The 16,684-nt window shown below is 46.6% G+C and overlaps 1 protein-coding gene across 4 annotated transcripts; it reads right to left on the reverse strand.

Annotated features, from left to right (window-relative positions):
• Positions 1-710: 710 nt before the first annotated feature.
• On the reverse strand, positions 711-16,464 carry LOC119441581 (carbohydrate sulfotransferase 4). 4 transcript variants are annotated; one of them, XM_049661425.1, is made up of 6 exons: positions 16,359-16,464; positions 11,704-11,814; positions 10,068-10,140; positions 9,206-9,357; positions 7,896-8,428; positions 711-1,531 (listed from the first exon to the last, which is right to left on the reverse strand). In XM_049661425.1, the coding sequence occupies exons 4-6, from the start codon at positions 9,348-9,350 to the stop codon at positions 1,208-1,210; spliced, it is 1,002 nt and encodes a 333-aa protein (XP_049517382.1). In that variant the 5' UTR covers positions 9,351-9,357; positions 10,068-10,140; positions 11,704-11,814; positions 16,359-16,464; the 3' UTR covers positions 711-1,207. The 4 variants fall into 4 exon arrangements, with proteins under 4 accessions (XP_049517382.1, XP_049517383.1, XP_037562118.1 ...); XM_049661426.1 differs by lacking the exon at positions 11,704-11,814; XM_037706190.2 differs by lacking the exon at positions 10,068-10,140.
• Between the last annotated feature and the right edge of the window lie 220 nt (positions 16,465-16,684).

Raw genomic sequence — 16,684 nt, forward strand, 5'->3', positions numbered from 1 at the left:
GATAACGGCTGTGGCTTTTGGCTGAAGGTCACTTGTAGGTCACCGACAACGGGAGCTAAAAGCGTTTCATTCTTAAAAGTTGTCGTGCATAGGCTCACGATGCTTTTGCAGATACGCTGCATGGCTAGCGCACATTCGCTGCAAGAAATACATTGGCGGCAATTTGTCCTAATCACTAAACATGCTATTCATGCAACTTTTATTAGCTAACCTCAGGTAGTGAATCAGTTAATAGAAGCAGTGAATAGCAGAGAAGTAGTGAATAGTAAAGCCTATGTGGGCTCAGCAGAAATCTCCAAGACTTTCTATATGTTCGTCCCCTTAATCTGCTCAAAAATGTCTTGTAGTATTTGTTAAGATCGTCCCGAACTGTTAGAGCCTTTCTTTGGGAAACTGGTAAATGGAACGCCAGTGTTATAGCAACACATTTTAAGGCCCCATATCTCGAGAGCAATGCTAACCTAAAGATTTCTGCTCAGTAGACATAACTTTAAATCCGTAGGCTGCAATATTTATTTACATGTGCCTTAATTTAGTAAATTAAAAGTTACTTAGCATACTTTCTTTTAGTTAATTATTAAAATTATTGTGCAGATCTTTAGCTGCAAAAGCCCACTCAACCGCGTAGCCTGTCAGCAAAAGCAAGAGTCTAGATGTGAGCAATTTTTTTTGTGTGGTTCGGATCAAAAGATACACCTGGTATAATTGCGCTGCTCCAATGCTTACAGTAGTGCGTCGTCGTAGCATAACCGCTCATATTGCACATACTTAATCTGTAATGCTGCGGCAGTCCCTGCAGTATCCAACGAACACATTACAGATTAAAGCGTGGCTTCGTAGATTTTTAATACACTGCGAATAGACATTTTTCACATAGCACTTAGATCACTCTTTCAATGACGCCATCAACACAGGCTAGGGAATCTCGTCGCAATTTAGGCTTCTACATTGTGGGTGCATAGCGTGCCGAACGTGCAAAAAGTTTTAGGTTGCGAAATCAGCATTCTTTCGTTACTTTTTTGCTACTTTCACGCTTGTCGGCAGGACGTTGTAACCAAGCCTTTGAAGAACATCACTGCACGTCGTTTCAATCTCACGTATCTTTTGCATCGACAGCTTCTGCTTCCACATGTGTGCAACCGCCTTCGTGTTTCTCTTCGTCGAATGAGCGTTTTTCATTTCCACTGCATCTGCCGACGTGTGGGTTTCAATGTATTTCGAAATCGATGGCGCAAAAGTTTAGACCCAGTCGGCCAAACAAGCGCATCGTCTCATTCAGGGGGTCCGCGGCGAGATCTTCGAAACGTATCTGGTACGTTCTGTTTATCTGCAGTCGGCGGGTGAGCTCCTCGAATGCATCTAAGTCTGATCGCATCTGGCTGCATAAGGCAGCCGCGCTGTCGCAGGGCTTGTAGTCAGTGCACCAGCGCAGACCTCTTCTAGAAGAGTAGATGGCCCGCGGGTCTCTCACCAGATGGACCACGCGAACTGACTGCGCAATGTCCGGGTTTCGCTGAATCCAGGATTCTACCTGCGAGAGAGAGAGAGAGCGAGAAAACATTTATAGTTAATGAGGTGACGCGACTTCCTCATAGGGTGGAGCCTTTTGTTCAGGCCCCATTGGCTCGCGCCACCCCAGGTGCCCGCTGGATCAGCCGTCGCTGCTCTTGCGGGTCTGATCTGGTCAGTTCAGTCTTCCAGGAGGAAGGTGAAGGTGAAGGAATAGGGGAGTATCCCGGAGGGTGTGAGCACGGCCAGGTGCAATGAAATACTGTGCGCTTTGCTCCACAGTAGGGACAGTATGAGGAATGTTGTGTGGGGTGGAAGAGGTGAAGGTAAAAGAGACACGGGAATGAATTGGTCTGTAGCTGTCGTCACGCGACGGAATCTTCTCGGTTAAGAGACTTGTGTGGTGGCGTGAAGTGTCTCCTGATATCTCTGTAATCTTGCAGAGTTTCAGTGTAGTTACGCGGTTCTGTCGGTGCGTCATCGAGATTGGACAGCTCTTCCAATGGCGCCCGGTTAGCGAGCTCTCGGGCTACTGCATTAGCGCGTTCATTACCATGGAGAGAGGCATGTCCAGGTGGCCAGATGATACGCACCCTGTGTAACGCTGTGGGGTGGAATGATGTAAGGATGCTGTGTGCGTAGGGTGTCACCATCCCATGTGCCAAAGTCCTGCACGCGGTTTGGGAATCAGTGTGCACTGTGATAGGACCATCCGGTGCCAGTTAGGTTGAAGCGTGCACCTGCGACAAATAAGGTGACGTAAGCTCTCCGTGAAGAAATAGCTTTCACAATGGGCACGTCAAGTTAGAGCTCGAGCGCAATCTAGTCCGTAGAGCGCGTTCTAGGAAAACTCAACGGCTCTAAGCGATTTCCGGTGCGCAACGAGGGAGCACGCGCCACGCGCTCTGCAGCCTGGGAGCTGGGGTGCAGGAGCTCGCGCGTGCATGGTGACGTGTTTCTACCCTTCTTGCACTTTCACCCTTTCAAGGCGCAGTTGGCGCGCTGCACGAACTTTTTCGTTTTGTATTCGGACCCCTGTTTCCCACAAATGCCTGCACAATCTCTCGTTGTATGACGCACTGTTACGTAATCAAATAGTTGTTATTCGGCGTCTTTCTTGGCTGGCCGCATATTTCGTTCATTGCATAATTATGAATGCCTCATATTATGACGATCATCGTCCTCCTGTGATCTGCAATGAATTACTGCAGTCGGCACATCGCGGAGCACAAACTGAATTGAATTGAAAAATGCTTATTGTATAAGGAAAGGGTTGTAGAAGCAAGTGGGTTGGGTCCCTAGTCCTGGGCTCCACTGGCTTTAGCAGCCCGCCGTGCTTGGTCTAGGAATGCGTCCTGAGCTTCCTCGCTCCTGAGTTGCCTCGCTGGCGAGCCAGGTCTCCCAATGCTCCGCCGTGCATTTTTGCGCCGGAATCTGAGGCGTACTCATTTTCGGTGGCCTGAGGCCTCATTCCCATGTAATGTGGGCGAGAGTTGGTCGGCCTCCGCACCGCGGGCAAGTACCCAAGTATGCGGTGGGGTGGATGGCATGCATTAACAGTAGGTGCGGGTATGTGTTTGTCTGCAGGCTACGCCACTAATACGTTTCCGTTGCACCTAACTGAGAAAGGGGGGGGGGGGGGGGGGTGTAGCGCTGTCATTCGCGACGCTGGTGTTCTAGGATATCCCGGGGCATCTGGGGCACCTGGGACGGGAGGAGGGTGTCTGGACGGTGGACACTCGCTCGGTGAGTCATAGCTCGAGCTGCATTGTCCGCTATGTTGTTCCCCGTGGCTACGTTGTGTCCCGGTACCGTATAATTGAGTGTCCCTGCATGTGTCCCCAAGCTCTCAGGAACAGTGAAGCAGAAACAATTCGTGTGGTTGGTACCTCTTACAGCAGCGCGAACACCTTGCATCGCAATCTTAAACTGCTGTTGCTGCCTCTGTCGCCATACGTCGAGATGCTCGAACTCGACATCTTCGATCAAGAATTGCAGGAGCCTGTCATTGGTGTCACGCGTAATGCGATAGCGTATACGGAAGCGACATAACATTAGTAAGATGACGCCTTGGTGTTCCCGGGCGCACTTGCCTAAAATTGCCGTTAAGCTATGCTCCAAAGGCGTCGTGCCCGAGCGCATTCGAGTGACATGGCGTTGGACTTCGGAGAGTGGTAACTTAACGCGCTCAATGTGATGTGACGGATTCCCTAGGTCTTCTTTCATTAATTTCCTGCAACAGCGCTAGCTTAGATTATATGCACATTTATTGTTTAAACAAGCAGTTGTCAAAAAACTTCCGGTTTGGCTCTGTGGAACAGTGCGTAAAATTTCACGGTTAACGAAAACAATAAGACCTCCAATAACAGGCAAATATGCAGGACCCTCCAGCTGATATTGGTTGTGCTACGTAGTTAAAACGTTGTTTGACGAATAAGCTTCACGCCTGCATGCAAAAGAAATCTCTTCACATACGGTAGAGAGATGAAGCGTGTTTTGAATTTTTCAACACACCGGGAATATGTATGTACAGGGTCGACCACATCTAAGGTGAACACCTCATTATTCAAGACATCATAGAAGCTGATGTTCAGTACGTAAATCGAAAAATCCTTATTGTGTTTATCGACACCATGATTACACATCGTATAACAAACATTTCACTCGTCAAGTAGAATAAACGCTGTAGTTTTACCGGCTTGAATACTAATGAGGTGTTCACCTTAGATGTGGTTGACCCTGTACATTTCACTAAGAGAGTAAGTACTGGCAAAATTAGATGCAAAAATGCGTGACTATATGATTTGAGAGAAGAACGGCTGATTGGGCGAGTTGGTGTGCCATGGGCGCTATAACGCAAAATGATTCCAAACTGTTTTGATTCCAATTTAGCCTCCACGATTGGTCAAAGCATCTTCGGGCCACTCCCAACTTCACCTGTCTGCCACGCGACGTCACGCAAAATGCGATAGCTCCCCATCTGCTATAGCGTGTACACACTGATTATGTATGATTAAACCGCACAAAAGAAAAATAATCATTCCTGATTCGATGCCTTTTCTCCATTAGCCATCTGCTATTGGTCCAATGTTTTCTGGCTATGCCCACTTCGCCTGTCTGTCACGCGACCTCACAAAACCGTGAAAGCTCACCACGTCGAAGTGACGTGTACGCGAAAAAAATTGATTAATATGCCAAACAAAACTGAAAATTTCTCTGAATAGCCACATACTGCCCCCCTCCGAAAGGAATAGAAGATGGCTGCCCGCCGATCGCTCAGGCCATCGCTACTCGCACCTGGCGGTGAGCGTGTATTTATTTGCGCATGATAAATCGTTTTGCCGGGCAGTAAAACGTTATCGAGCCCTTTCGGCATGCATACGACATCGCTCTGCCAACTCTTCTTTGGCGAGGATCCGTTTCAGCGGCATTCTTATCCTTCCGTTGCACGCCACCGCAATTTTCGACCAGCCACCGCGAGCTTAGGCGAAGCGGACCAATCTGAGAAGCCGGCACCACCCTCTTTTATGTATTTATTTATTTATTTATTTATTTATTTATTTATTTATTTATTTATTTATTTATTTATTTATTTATTTATACATACTGCAGCCAAACTTTGGCTATAGCAGGAGTAGGAAAAGAACAATGAATTATACATATGCAATACAACTTTGAAATGGTATGGTATGGTATGGTAAAACTTTATTATTGTCCCTCGGAACGCGTGTCAGCACGTAGCGGGCCGCTCCCACGTCGTATGATCAAAACATACAACTTTGAAATAGCAGTGAGAAATTCATCTATAGGGCAATCGCGTACATTTCCAGGCAAAGCATTCCAGCACTGAATCGTGTGAGGGAAGAAACTATACAAAAATAAGTCTGAACGAGAACTGTACGGAACAATGTTTAGAGCAGGAGATTGTCGAGTATTCGAGGGGGCTGAATATGAAATGTAATCTTGAGAAGAACAATGTGGTGAATTTACATGACTGTGGAAAAACATTAAACAATCAAAGTGGCGACGTTTCTGGAGTGCGATTAGATTCAGGTCGGAAAGGTTGGAAGAGGGTGAAAAATATCTATCATAACGACGACAGATGAACCTAACAGCTTTTTTCTGTACTGACACTAAAGCCTTGATATCTTTTTTATGATGGGGATTCCATGTGATAGAGGCGTACTCCAATATCGGACGTATTAGTGTTATATAGGTTATCAGCCTAGTGTGTTTTGGTGCGGAACGGAGCGTGGGCTGCAAATAACCAAGGCGTTGAAGGGCTTTTTTGCATGTTAGTTCATGCGGTTATCTATTTTCACTGTGCTGGCTAGACCTCATCGAAACCCTCTCCACTAGAGCATGCTCCTCACCTCTTGTCAGCCAATTAAATATGAAAAACCGCTGAGTGTAGACAATGTTATTGGATTTGAAAGCGAAAAAAGGTTCGCTTTCAAATCCAATAACATTGGATTGAAAGCTAACCTTTGTTCGCTTTCAATCCAATGTTATTAGACAATGTTATTGGATTTGAAAGCAAAAAAAGGTGACCTCCTATAAACGAGGAGAGTGTTGAATTGGGTTGTTCAGACAACACTGCGGGTCACCGCTCGATGCTTGCATCGATGGTCACGTAAATTTGACGTCAGGAGTTTGGAATCAAAACAGTTTGGAATCATTTTACGTTAAAGCGCCCCATTTTACTTAAAAAAACAGCGTTACCCACACAAGACACAGAAAAGAGAGTGGACACATACGGCGCCATGTGTGTCCACTCTCTTTTCTGTGTCCAAGCTGTGTCAGTAGCGCTGTTTTTAAATGATTTTGGGGGTTTCGAAGTTACCATTGCCTGTCAGAAAGGGTAGCTCAAATAAAGCGCCATAGCAATGCCAATGTGAATGGTTTTCCCAGTAGGCCATAATTTTCACAGTAGAGCAACTCGAAAGATACGCTGAAATTGCTGCACACCTTCGACCGCTGCTTGCGAAGTCGGTATTCATTGTAGACTGAATGCGGCCCTCGGGACTTCGTAAGACGTACGATGAAACGACGCATTCATCATACGGCCTTTCATCTTACAACACGGTCCACATCGAGAACTGATAATACAGCGATGCCGTGTCCTCCTTTCTGACGCTATTAATGAGCTACTCGCATCATGCGGCACTATAACGCTGTATCACCCACAGACTAACGATCTAACGGAGCAGTTCAAGTGCGATCTCGGTGACATGCTTACAATTTACATTTCATCTCACCATTACAATTAAGACGACAGCCTCCCTTTTGTCACGTATGCGCATGACACCGCCACTCAGCCTACCACGGGTATCTCACCATTTTCTGCTTTTCTGTGCACGTGAAATGTCCACTACTCTAGGACACCACAGTTACGTATTAGCGGGACCCCTCTAAACTTACCTCTTTCAGAAGTTGCTCGGTAGGCTGAAGACTTCGGTCAGCTGGCTCACTCATTCACGGCCCATACATAAGGCATCAAAAAAAATAAAAAAAATAGCCGCGACCATGTTCAGCCTGCGCAGAACTTCGCCGTTGGTTCTCCTGTCTGGCTTGGGCTGCCATTCCACTCTCCGGGACACATGCCAAAGCTTCCTCTAAATATCAGGGTCACTACCAAATCGTTGAGTTTACATCGCCTGTGAATTATGCTGTCGAACCAGTGACGCCATCATTGGACAAACGCCGCCGTGGCTGCGAGATGGTTCACATCAGCCGCCAAAAGCAGTACCACGACCCTGTTATTCCAAAGCTGCGACTGCTCGTTCAGAGAGTGCTTTGGTCTGCTGAAACAGTTTTAATCAATCAACCTTTCATAGTTGATATTAGGGGAAAAAAACGAAGCTGGGAAGGACAAGTAATGCGTAGGGTAGATCCAGTACCACGACCCTATCATGCCAAAGCTGCGACTGCTCGTTCAGAGACTGCTTTGGTCTGCTGAAACAGTTTTAATCAATCAACCATTCATAGTTGATATTAGGGGAAAAAACGAAGCTGGGAAGGACAAGTAATGCGTAGGGTAGATCCATCAAAGGTACATCTAGTAGTCTATTAGCGTTGTGGTGGTCTGTTAGAGTTACAGAACTAGGTTAGTCATAAAATTAGTAAATTTTCTGGCATAACTTGGTATCAGCTGTCACAAGACAAGGGAAAGTGGGGATCGCTAGGAAACGTCTTAGCCCTGCAGTTGACATGAATAGGCTGCTGTTGATGAGGTCATGATTGTTGTCTTATTTTGGTATGCTAAGAATTTATATTGATTTATTTCACTTGTATTGCTCCTTCTGCCTAGGCCTTATGAAGGCCGGTATTATTCAGTAGACAGATAAATAAACACATGTCTGCTACGACAAACGTGAAAATCTCACCTGACTGACGCGAAGTCTTGTGAACTTGAAAGTTTGCGTTTCCGCTCTTGAACACAGCGCAGAGAGGTGACCTGGTGAAGAGCATGACTCTCCGCCTTCGCAGACGTCGGCCAAGAAGTGGTTGTACTTGTAGTAAGGGTTGTTCTCCAGCCACACGGTGTAGAGCGGCTCGAAGCGGCACCTGACAAGCTCGTCGAGCAGATGGAAAGCGTGGCGCTGTCTTCCTGGTCGTATGCTGCCGCTGACAGTGAACGGCATAAGAGGCTCAAAGTGGAAGAATGTACGTGGCGCAGAAGACAGCAATTCGCCAACAAAGGATGACCCAGACCGGTAATAGGCGATGATCACGACTATTTTGACATCCGCTGCTGGGACGACAGGGTACATTTCAAGCGCAGCTCTAAACGCAGCGGGGAGAAGTCTTTCTAAAGAAGAGTCACTTGTATCTGCTGATCCCCTTGTTGGTTCGTTGGTCACAGCGGGAGCTTCTGGTGTGCCTATACCTCCCGTGAGGAAACTTCTTTGTGGCAGATCTGTTAAAAGGACAAATCAAGCCTTACATTCTCATGTAAGTCAAAATGAAGATGCGAACGCAGTTACCACATATGTATGAAGTTTACATTCTTAACTATTCCATTTTAGTCTAGAGAATGTGCTTACAGTTAGCATAGGTGATTGTCACCGAGTCATAGCCTCGTAAGGTTATTCATCGCGTCGCAATGACCTTGAGCCACCGGAGCGCGAGCTGCTGGAGCGCAAGTGTGGTAGGTGTGGCGTCATGTCACGTGATCCGCTGCGGAGAGGTATCGCAGCTGCGCTCGCTCGGAGCCTCGCGGCTGTGGTACCACGTGACTAGGCGAGGGGTTAACGGCTGCTTCGCCGGCGCTTGGTCGCTCAGTCTCGCCATTGATGGCGCGTGCTTCTGTGCGCGTGCTTCAGCGTAAGCGACAGGCTTAATCCAATCATCCAGTAGATACAGCTAGACAACAGGCTGCGAAATCTCAAGCAAGGGCAAAGTTCGCTGCGGAAACACCGGAGGCCACATTACCCCGTTATACAGAAGCTTACCAGGCGCGGAAGCGCGCATTAATGCAACACTGTGTGCCCAATCTTTGCAAAACCAAGCCATAGAGACCGTTCACTCGTGATAAGTAAGTTTACAAGCGTTAAACCTCAGCCAATTCTTGTTTCTAAGACTAGAAGACCGACGCGAGTTAGCAAAGCGCCGCCAAGCCATGTGGCGAAAGAATTCGAATCAGTTTTTAGTTGGTACATCAGTTTTCGAGTACAATTATCGCCAATATACTCACCAAACGGTGGTTCCGCAATAAAGTGATGATGTAGCGAGTTCTCGCCATACTTAAGTAGCTGGAAAGCTCTCCATGTATAAAAGACGCTGTAGCTCAGAAGGAATATGCCGGCTAGCAGTACAAAGAAACATCTTTTCTCTCGCATTGAAGCTCTGCAACGAAAAAAAAAATTGTGATTCATGAAGCACCAAGGCTTACGTTCAGGAGCATGTGCTTGCTCTTCTGAAATTGTCGCTCGGTGTTTTCTCTGGAAAATTGTATTGAAATAGACGAGGCAACATCATCCAAGCCGGCACATGCCATCACCACTACTGATCTTTCCGTTACAAGAAGTTCCGAGTTTCTTAATACGTTACTACAATACGGAAGAAGAATAGGTTGAGAATTAAAAAAACAGAGAGGACTTTCCTTCTACGTCCAACAAATTGATCTTACCAGTTGACTGGGCGCCAAAGAACTCAGATCAAGAAGAACCGGAAATTTCCATAAGGGGATGCATTTGCGCTGATTTTGAGAGATGTGTCTACTGTACTCGGTGCCTGATTTAGACAAGAGAACTGCAAACGAGCACAAACCTTATTTTTCATATAGTATGTGTGGATCGGTCACATTTAAACAATTAAATTACACCAGATTGAGTGATGAGTGATTGGGCGATAGTAGGGAGAAAGAGCTTAGTTCGTAAGTAAGGGAAGAAAGTCATATCCGCCATCGACGACATCTTACAGAAGACTACACCTCTAGGTAAGCTGGTTGACTGACAGAGGGGATTGCTCTAAAAAATGGGCATTTTAATATAACTACACAGTGAAATAGAAAACGTGATCGAGTTGGAGTTTTTACACGAGGAAATGTGCAGTACCTTGAACTGCGAAGAAGTTGCTATCAACGCCAAAGTTGAACTTATCTTGAGAATTGAAGGAAGGACAGCATCACTGGAAATAAAAAGACAAACAGTTATGGAATAATACATGCCAACTAAACAAGCACCACCGATTAAGCAGATCAACAAAAACAGCGTGGCAGATTCTTTGCATACAAGGAAACTGGAAACCTATCCTTAGGAGGCGTCCACAAGCGTAGTTCTTTCAGGAGCCCCGGAAAAGTAAGTGATCTGGCTGTAGCGGAAGCAGACTTGCCCTCTAGATAACACAGCAAAGTAAAACTAGTTTGACTGCGTAATTGAAACAGATATCAACGTCTACGGTGACCAAGTCGTAGTTGCTCAAGTAACTTCTGCGCTGCTTATACCCTAAACAACAATGTGCGAGTTTGCAGGGAACAAATCATGCTTGCAGCAGCAAAAATAGCGTATAAAAAATGACACTCCTTTCGATAAAAAAATTACTTCATAGGGGATACGGAGAATTAACAAGAAAAGGGAGTAGTGTGAGTACAGGACAGAGACGAAATGCTAGAAGCTGCCTACACCGCAAAAAAAATGTATTTTTGGTCGAAACAGGCTTTGCTGCCAATGCGTTTGCGGCCAAAAAAGACAGATGCTGATCGAGACGAAAGGCCATACTGGCACTGGTGGTCGACACCTAGGAGAAACAGCGAAAAGCAGCTGATACCAATAAATTAAAACCAATCATTCTGCTACTCCTAGTATATAGATCACCACAAATTTAATGAAGAACAGTGTAAAAGAGCGCGTTATTACTGAAGTGTCTGCGAAAACTCAATACTAACTTTTATGGCAAGGGCGATGAAAATGTCGCTGGATATTTGAGCATCTTGAACTTCCGGCGATTTAAGCTACTCCGTATTTCGAAACCACGGCGTACCATGTAGACAGCCTTGACGCCTACACTAGCACTATTCATGGTGTCATTTTGGTGGCCAGCAGGATGTTGAAAATTATATGAAATTATACAAAACACACATCCTCCGGACCGCCACCCATCTTCATCGTTAGTCATCGTTCGATCTATATAACTGACCCAGTGTTTCACCAGCTGTAACATTCCTTGCCTCCTGTTTTGTAATATAGTGTATCACGATTTAGGTCCAAGCATGCCTGCTATTTCCAAAGTTGTGTCCAGCGACAAAGTTGTGTCCATTCTGCGATACTTGTACCTGTCATTGAATTTCCCAAAATTATATCGTTGAAAGTCGTTTGGAGTTTCACGACCAGTTATCCGTTTTTTTGCTCTTCGCCCACAAGTTTGCTACAATTATCGCACCTTGGGCGCAGCTTTTAACCACGGACACCTAGACCTCCACCTAGTGTCCTGATTGCATTGGCGGATTCGAGACGCTACGCCAGCTGCCCACATCTCGGAGGCTACGGCAACACCATCCCCAGTGCTCCTACAAATATTCATGAATAGCAGTGGCGTCGGCCTTGGTGCGATCCTTCGCAATGCAAACCCGGCTATAACGTGTATGTTGTCACCTTCGAAAGTGAAACCCTCCCAAAGGAACAGAAAAGCTATTGCAAAACTAGGAAACAGTTCTTGTCCATCGTCAGGGCACTTGTGAAGTTCCAATCTTACCTTTGTGGTCGCCCGTTTACGCCATTTTATGCCTTCACTGACCACCACAGTCTTTACTCGTTGTTGTCGTTGACAAATCTGTCGGGAAGTCTCGGTCAGTCAGCACTTCAGCTGCAGACGTATGGCATGTAAGTCGAGTACAGATCTCATGCAACAATCCTAACACACATTCTCTTCTCACTCTGTTCTGGCGCCTGGTTCTGCGTCTCTCTCGGCGCAGTACGCCACTGTATAAACGCTGAACGTAGACTCTATGCGTTTAGCGATGCGGATGCATCCATGGATATTCGCTCTACTTGACCTTCTGTCAGCTTCCACTGCCGTACCACGCTAACGCGCGCACCGCCGTCAAGCCTCTAAATTCGTCGTTTTATAGAACCTGCGCTACCGCCGCATTTACACATATGCCTGTGGCCGCAAGTGGTCTTTCGCAATAATCCTTTACATGCGCCGTGACATCTGCGCTGATTTTCATGCCGATCCACAGAGTGTTCACGCAGCTGTGTTGAAGAAATATCTATGCGAAGCTACGCCAGCACTTCTACTGATGTGGCATGTACAACTGTGAGCGCAAACAAACCCTCGGTTGCACCCCATGCCAACAACGCAACGTGCCGCCCCGACGCTACACTGGCACCCTCCGACGTCTACCTTGCCCTCCACGTCATTGCCACCGTGTCGGCAATGACCTTTATGGCCAAGCTCACCACCGGAACTGACGTAACAGTGGCTAGACCATATGCCCGTGGCGAGGGACTGGTGGAAAACGCCTAATAGAAGAGCACCCGGAATGTGTGTGGTGTTTTTAGTATCTTTACATTGATGGAGTCAATTACAGCTGATCATTTTAGCTTCAAACACTTATTTATATTTATTATGCCGCTAGCTTCAATTGCGACACCAGCCACTTCATGGTGTTCAGAGTGTAGATATGTGGAGAGAACGCTGTGCTGGTTCTTTAAAAACAGCTAACAGAAAATAGAGCTTAGTGTATCAGCAAGGTCCTCGTTGGGCACCGGGAAGTTCAAGATCATTACAGAGTGATGACAAAAGACAATGTTCAGAACTGATAACTTGCCATAACTGTTTTTTTATTATTTTGTAGAAAAGGCGGTAGTGCGCATGAAATGAAGGAGTGTTAATTATTGGCCGCAAGAGATTGGCATTTCTTTTCAATGATGCGCTGCATATTCCATGCAGAAGGTGTGTCAGATTGCTTTGTCGAGCGAAATAGGCTCTTCATTTTATTTTTGAATCCCTTTAAGGCTCTGTTAAAGCACGGAGACGATGGCTGTTTTGTTACAGTGATGGTGGGACCGTATAACTCTGGCAGTCCTTCTATTTTTTTCTTTAAGTATATACCGCCAGTTGGTCTTGACTGAGTGCTGTGAAAAATTATTCAAAAAATATGTACCGAGCTCACCTTACTCCTTCTTAATGCCGTCGTAGTCACCCATATCGCAACGCGTCAAAGTTTTTTTTAATTCACTCAAGTGCGCTAGGCCACAAAGGTATTACCGTGAAGTATTGCGTGATCACTCAGGCCAGGTAGGTGCGGAAACTGAGGAACGCAGTCAGGATGTATTCTAAGCGCGAGGTCTAGTATCTTGGGTGAATGCATGCTTTCTCTTGTAGGCTTCGTGACAAGTTGAGAAAGGGTAAACATGAGAAATATGTTAATGAAATCACTTGCAATTGTATGTTCACACGCCGTGAGGGCAAGATGGTTCCATGTTATTGACGAACGGCTTAAATCACCGAGCGACAGTAACGCTGTGCTGGGGTGTCATACGAGCCCATCATGGAGTGCATCGTAGCAATGCTTGACGAAAGGTCAGCCAACATCCTGAGGCCGATAACGCGTGGCGATAAGGAGTGGCTCGAATGCTTGTGAACAGATGAATATAACTTCTAGATTACCATTGCTGACAATTTGATAGCAGCGTAAGCTGTGGTGTGCTGCAATTTGAACGCCCCGCCCCTCCTGTTAACGCGGTAGTGCTGGGAAATATCGAAGCTTGGTACACAGGAAATTACTTCAGTCCTCAACGGAAGAATGCAACCATGTTTCTGTCAGTGCAATTATTTAATTTGCTCTCGGTAGTGGCAATGAGGTAACGCAAGAAGTCAAGTCTTGGCAAAACACTAATTGTTTAGTATAAAGGTAACGTTTTCTTTCTTTTTCTTTTTTTTTGTTACTGTTCCCATGTCTCCCTAGCCGTGTCATCACGACCACTGGATACGAGGCTCACAGCCGGTGAGCTCTCTCTTCATTTTCATTGAGTCTTGTTGCTAGGCAACAACTAATCCGCGCGGTCCTCCGAGAGGTCCTGAACATTGACTTCTTGCTCTTTTATTGCAATAATGGATGAGCAAAGGTCTGCAATTTTTGTGAGCATTTCATTAATGAAAAAAACAACATTCAGCGTTTTCCGAAAGCTTAGAACGAAGGAATTTTATTTCGCCAGAAGAGCTATTTGGCTGGATTTGATCTCTTCACGAACTGACATCACTTCATTGGGAGTTTCTATAGGAGTTGCGCGTGTGTTAGGTGCCTAATTTTCTTCAACCTCACCTAATAATGTTAGCAACTGCAGCTAGCAACTGAGTGCATTCATACCGAATAGTGAGACAGCAACGGGGGATTGGTTGCTCCAGCAGGGCGTAGTAACATCTTTCTGTTTACTGCGCTATACTGTTAGACAAAGGACAACATACAAGAAACTGACAGGCACGTGCGCAAGTGACGAGATCGCGCCGCGTCTAGTGAACGGTCATTCTTCACCTGCACAAACAGGAAAAATGGCGTATAAGGTTACGCCATTGATTGCGTGTCGCGAAGCGCACTGGAGGCCGAGGCAGGTTGAGAGTGTTTAGACTGCCACATTGCTCATGTGGATTCGACGGATGGTGGCTTGAAATACGACAGCCGAAGCTTGGAGCGCTATTTAGGGCTACTCCGTTGTTACGCGCTCAGTACGTTGATGGAACGCCGGCTATTTGCTACGGTGCTGATTGCAAAGCAACGCGTGTGCGCACTAATGATTTGCTCGGGACAACTTAGACGGAAGCAAGTCACCATTGGCGGCACACGGAGAGCAGCAGCGATGTGGCCAGGGTAAGGTGAACACAATATCCATGCTGTGTCTCGGAGATGCCGGTGGCGATCTACATGTTGCCGTGGTGGGCCCGCGCGCTGAGCTCAAAACTACGACGCCACCGCGACTTACGTATTTGAGCTACAGGGAGCACGAATTGCGGCACAGACAGCCTTTGAGGTTGCCGAAAAAGCGCATGGTCTGGCCGCAGCCGGCGTACACTCCGCCGGTAGCCGGAGTGGTTAACGTGTCCCCTTTTGTGTCCGCCGAAAGAGACAATTCTTCCAATTGAGGTGGGTACCTGAAGGGACGCGTTCAACGTAATTCTGGTAATCTTGCACTACCGAGGCCCAGAAACGGCCTGACTTCCCAGTTGGCCTGTGGCATGCTCATAGGCATCACGTGGTTCTTAAACTCGCCGTCCCTGTTAGTGCCCGGTCGCGTCCTCTCCCGCACAGTAGACAATGCAACTGGTGGCGCGAACAAGGGGTGCCGGCACCAATCATTCGATGCCATTGGCCTTCCTCGCCTGGATCAAGAAGCCCTTGAAGGTGCCAGTAAGCGTGACTGACGCATTCGCTCCGCAGCTTTTGGGGCGCAAGGCGGTAGGAATCTACTGCGCACTCAAATAAAGCTATCCTGTCCCGGTACCCTGCTGCATGTAGCAGGCGCCCCAGTGGAGCGCCTATGAGAAAGGGTACCGCTCCGCCAAGCAGCACTAGCGAGACAGCTGCGAAAAAGGGCAACCGCATAGTGGCTCTTTCAGCGTGAAGTATTGCTCGAAATCTGTTGGTCGAAATTGAACTCAATTGCGCTTTTGAGAATATTGTGCTCCTTAGAATAAGTTTGTCTAAGAAATGACGACGTTGAGTATTTGCCCTTTATTCGGGGAAGGCCGTTTACTACTACTACCTAGATTCTAGTAAATGCGAGCGTGTCACGCAAAAAAAAAGATATATTGACGCGTATACATGTTTACCTTTCACCGGTGGCCGCTTTCCACCGGCTAACAAATGTTAAACGTTATCGCTCGGCGCAGGACGCGCCTGTATCGGAAGTTTCTAGAACGTTATTGATGCTTCTTTCCGTTGCCTGTTTTCACCAACGCTTATGTTATCTGATTGTATGACCGACGCGAATTGTCTAGAACTTTCTGGAAGACACGCGGGCATCAGGGATTAATCTGGAACCTTCGATGACTCCGGTATAAAAGCCGACGCGTTTCACCGCTGATCAGATTTTCGACGATCGCCGACTGTGTTCGCCGCTATCGTTGTGCTTTGAGTGTTTAGCTTGCCTTTGTGGGCACAGGTTCGCCCAAGAAACAACCAGTTTCGTCATACACAGTTTTAGGACTGTTTCTTTACCGTCACTACTACGTGACAATATTCAGGCCTGTTGTTGATGACCTCAAGGTTTGTTATTAACCTTTATGCGATAACGTACCTTTTCCACAAGGAATACTTAGGCATAAGCGCTGTTTCGCGCACATTCCCTTCCCAAGTGCTGCGTACATACTCTAACAATATTAAAATAGCAGAAGAGGTAACGACTTACCCAACGTAGAGAACTTCCATCAGACAAAGCGGAGTTTTCACTATCGTGTAGCAAGCCCTGTCTCACTGATGGAAAACTCACGTCTACCAAGCGCTGTTAAATGCGATGCGCTATGCCCTCCAGCTGCCGCAAAATTTTAGACAACTGACAAAGACACATGGTCGCGACATTGCTTTTAGCTTGGCTTAATGTCAGGAGATGGGCAAAATTGACTTCGTGTCACGAGGCGGGCAAAACAACAGCTTGGTATTTTATTTCTGTAAGTCGTTGTTTAGGCCAGACTTACGCTTCATTAAATGCGTGTTTGCTTCAGTTTCTCAACTCGG

This window comes from Dermacentor silvarum, chromosome 2 (genome assembly GCF_013339745.2).
Source record: "Dermacentor silvarum isolate Dsil-2018 chromosome 2, BIME_Dsil_1.4, whole genome shotgun sequence".
Taxonomy (NCBI): Eukaryota; Metazoa; Arthropoda; class Arachnida; order Ixodida; family Ixodidae; genus Dermacentor; species Dermacentor silvarum.

What these genes read in the sequence shown, in the direction of transcription:
- LOC119441581 (XM_049661426.1), bottom strand. Translation starts at nt 9,350, where the DNA reads ATGCGAGAGAAAAGATGTTTCTTTGTACTGCTAGCCGGCATATTCCTT. An exon ending in TATTGCGGAACCACCGTTTG is followed by an intron (nt 8,429 to 9,205) that starts GTGAGTATATTG and finishes TCCTTTTAACAG; the next exon opens with ATCTGCCACAAAGAAGTTTC. An exon ending in CAAGACTTCGCGTCAGTCAG is followed by an intron (nt 1,532 to 7,895) that starts GTGAGATTTTCA and finishes TCTCTCTCGCAG; the next exon opens with GTAGAATCCTGGATTCAGCG.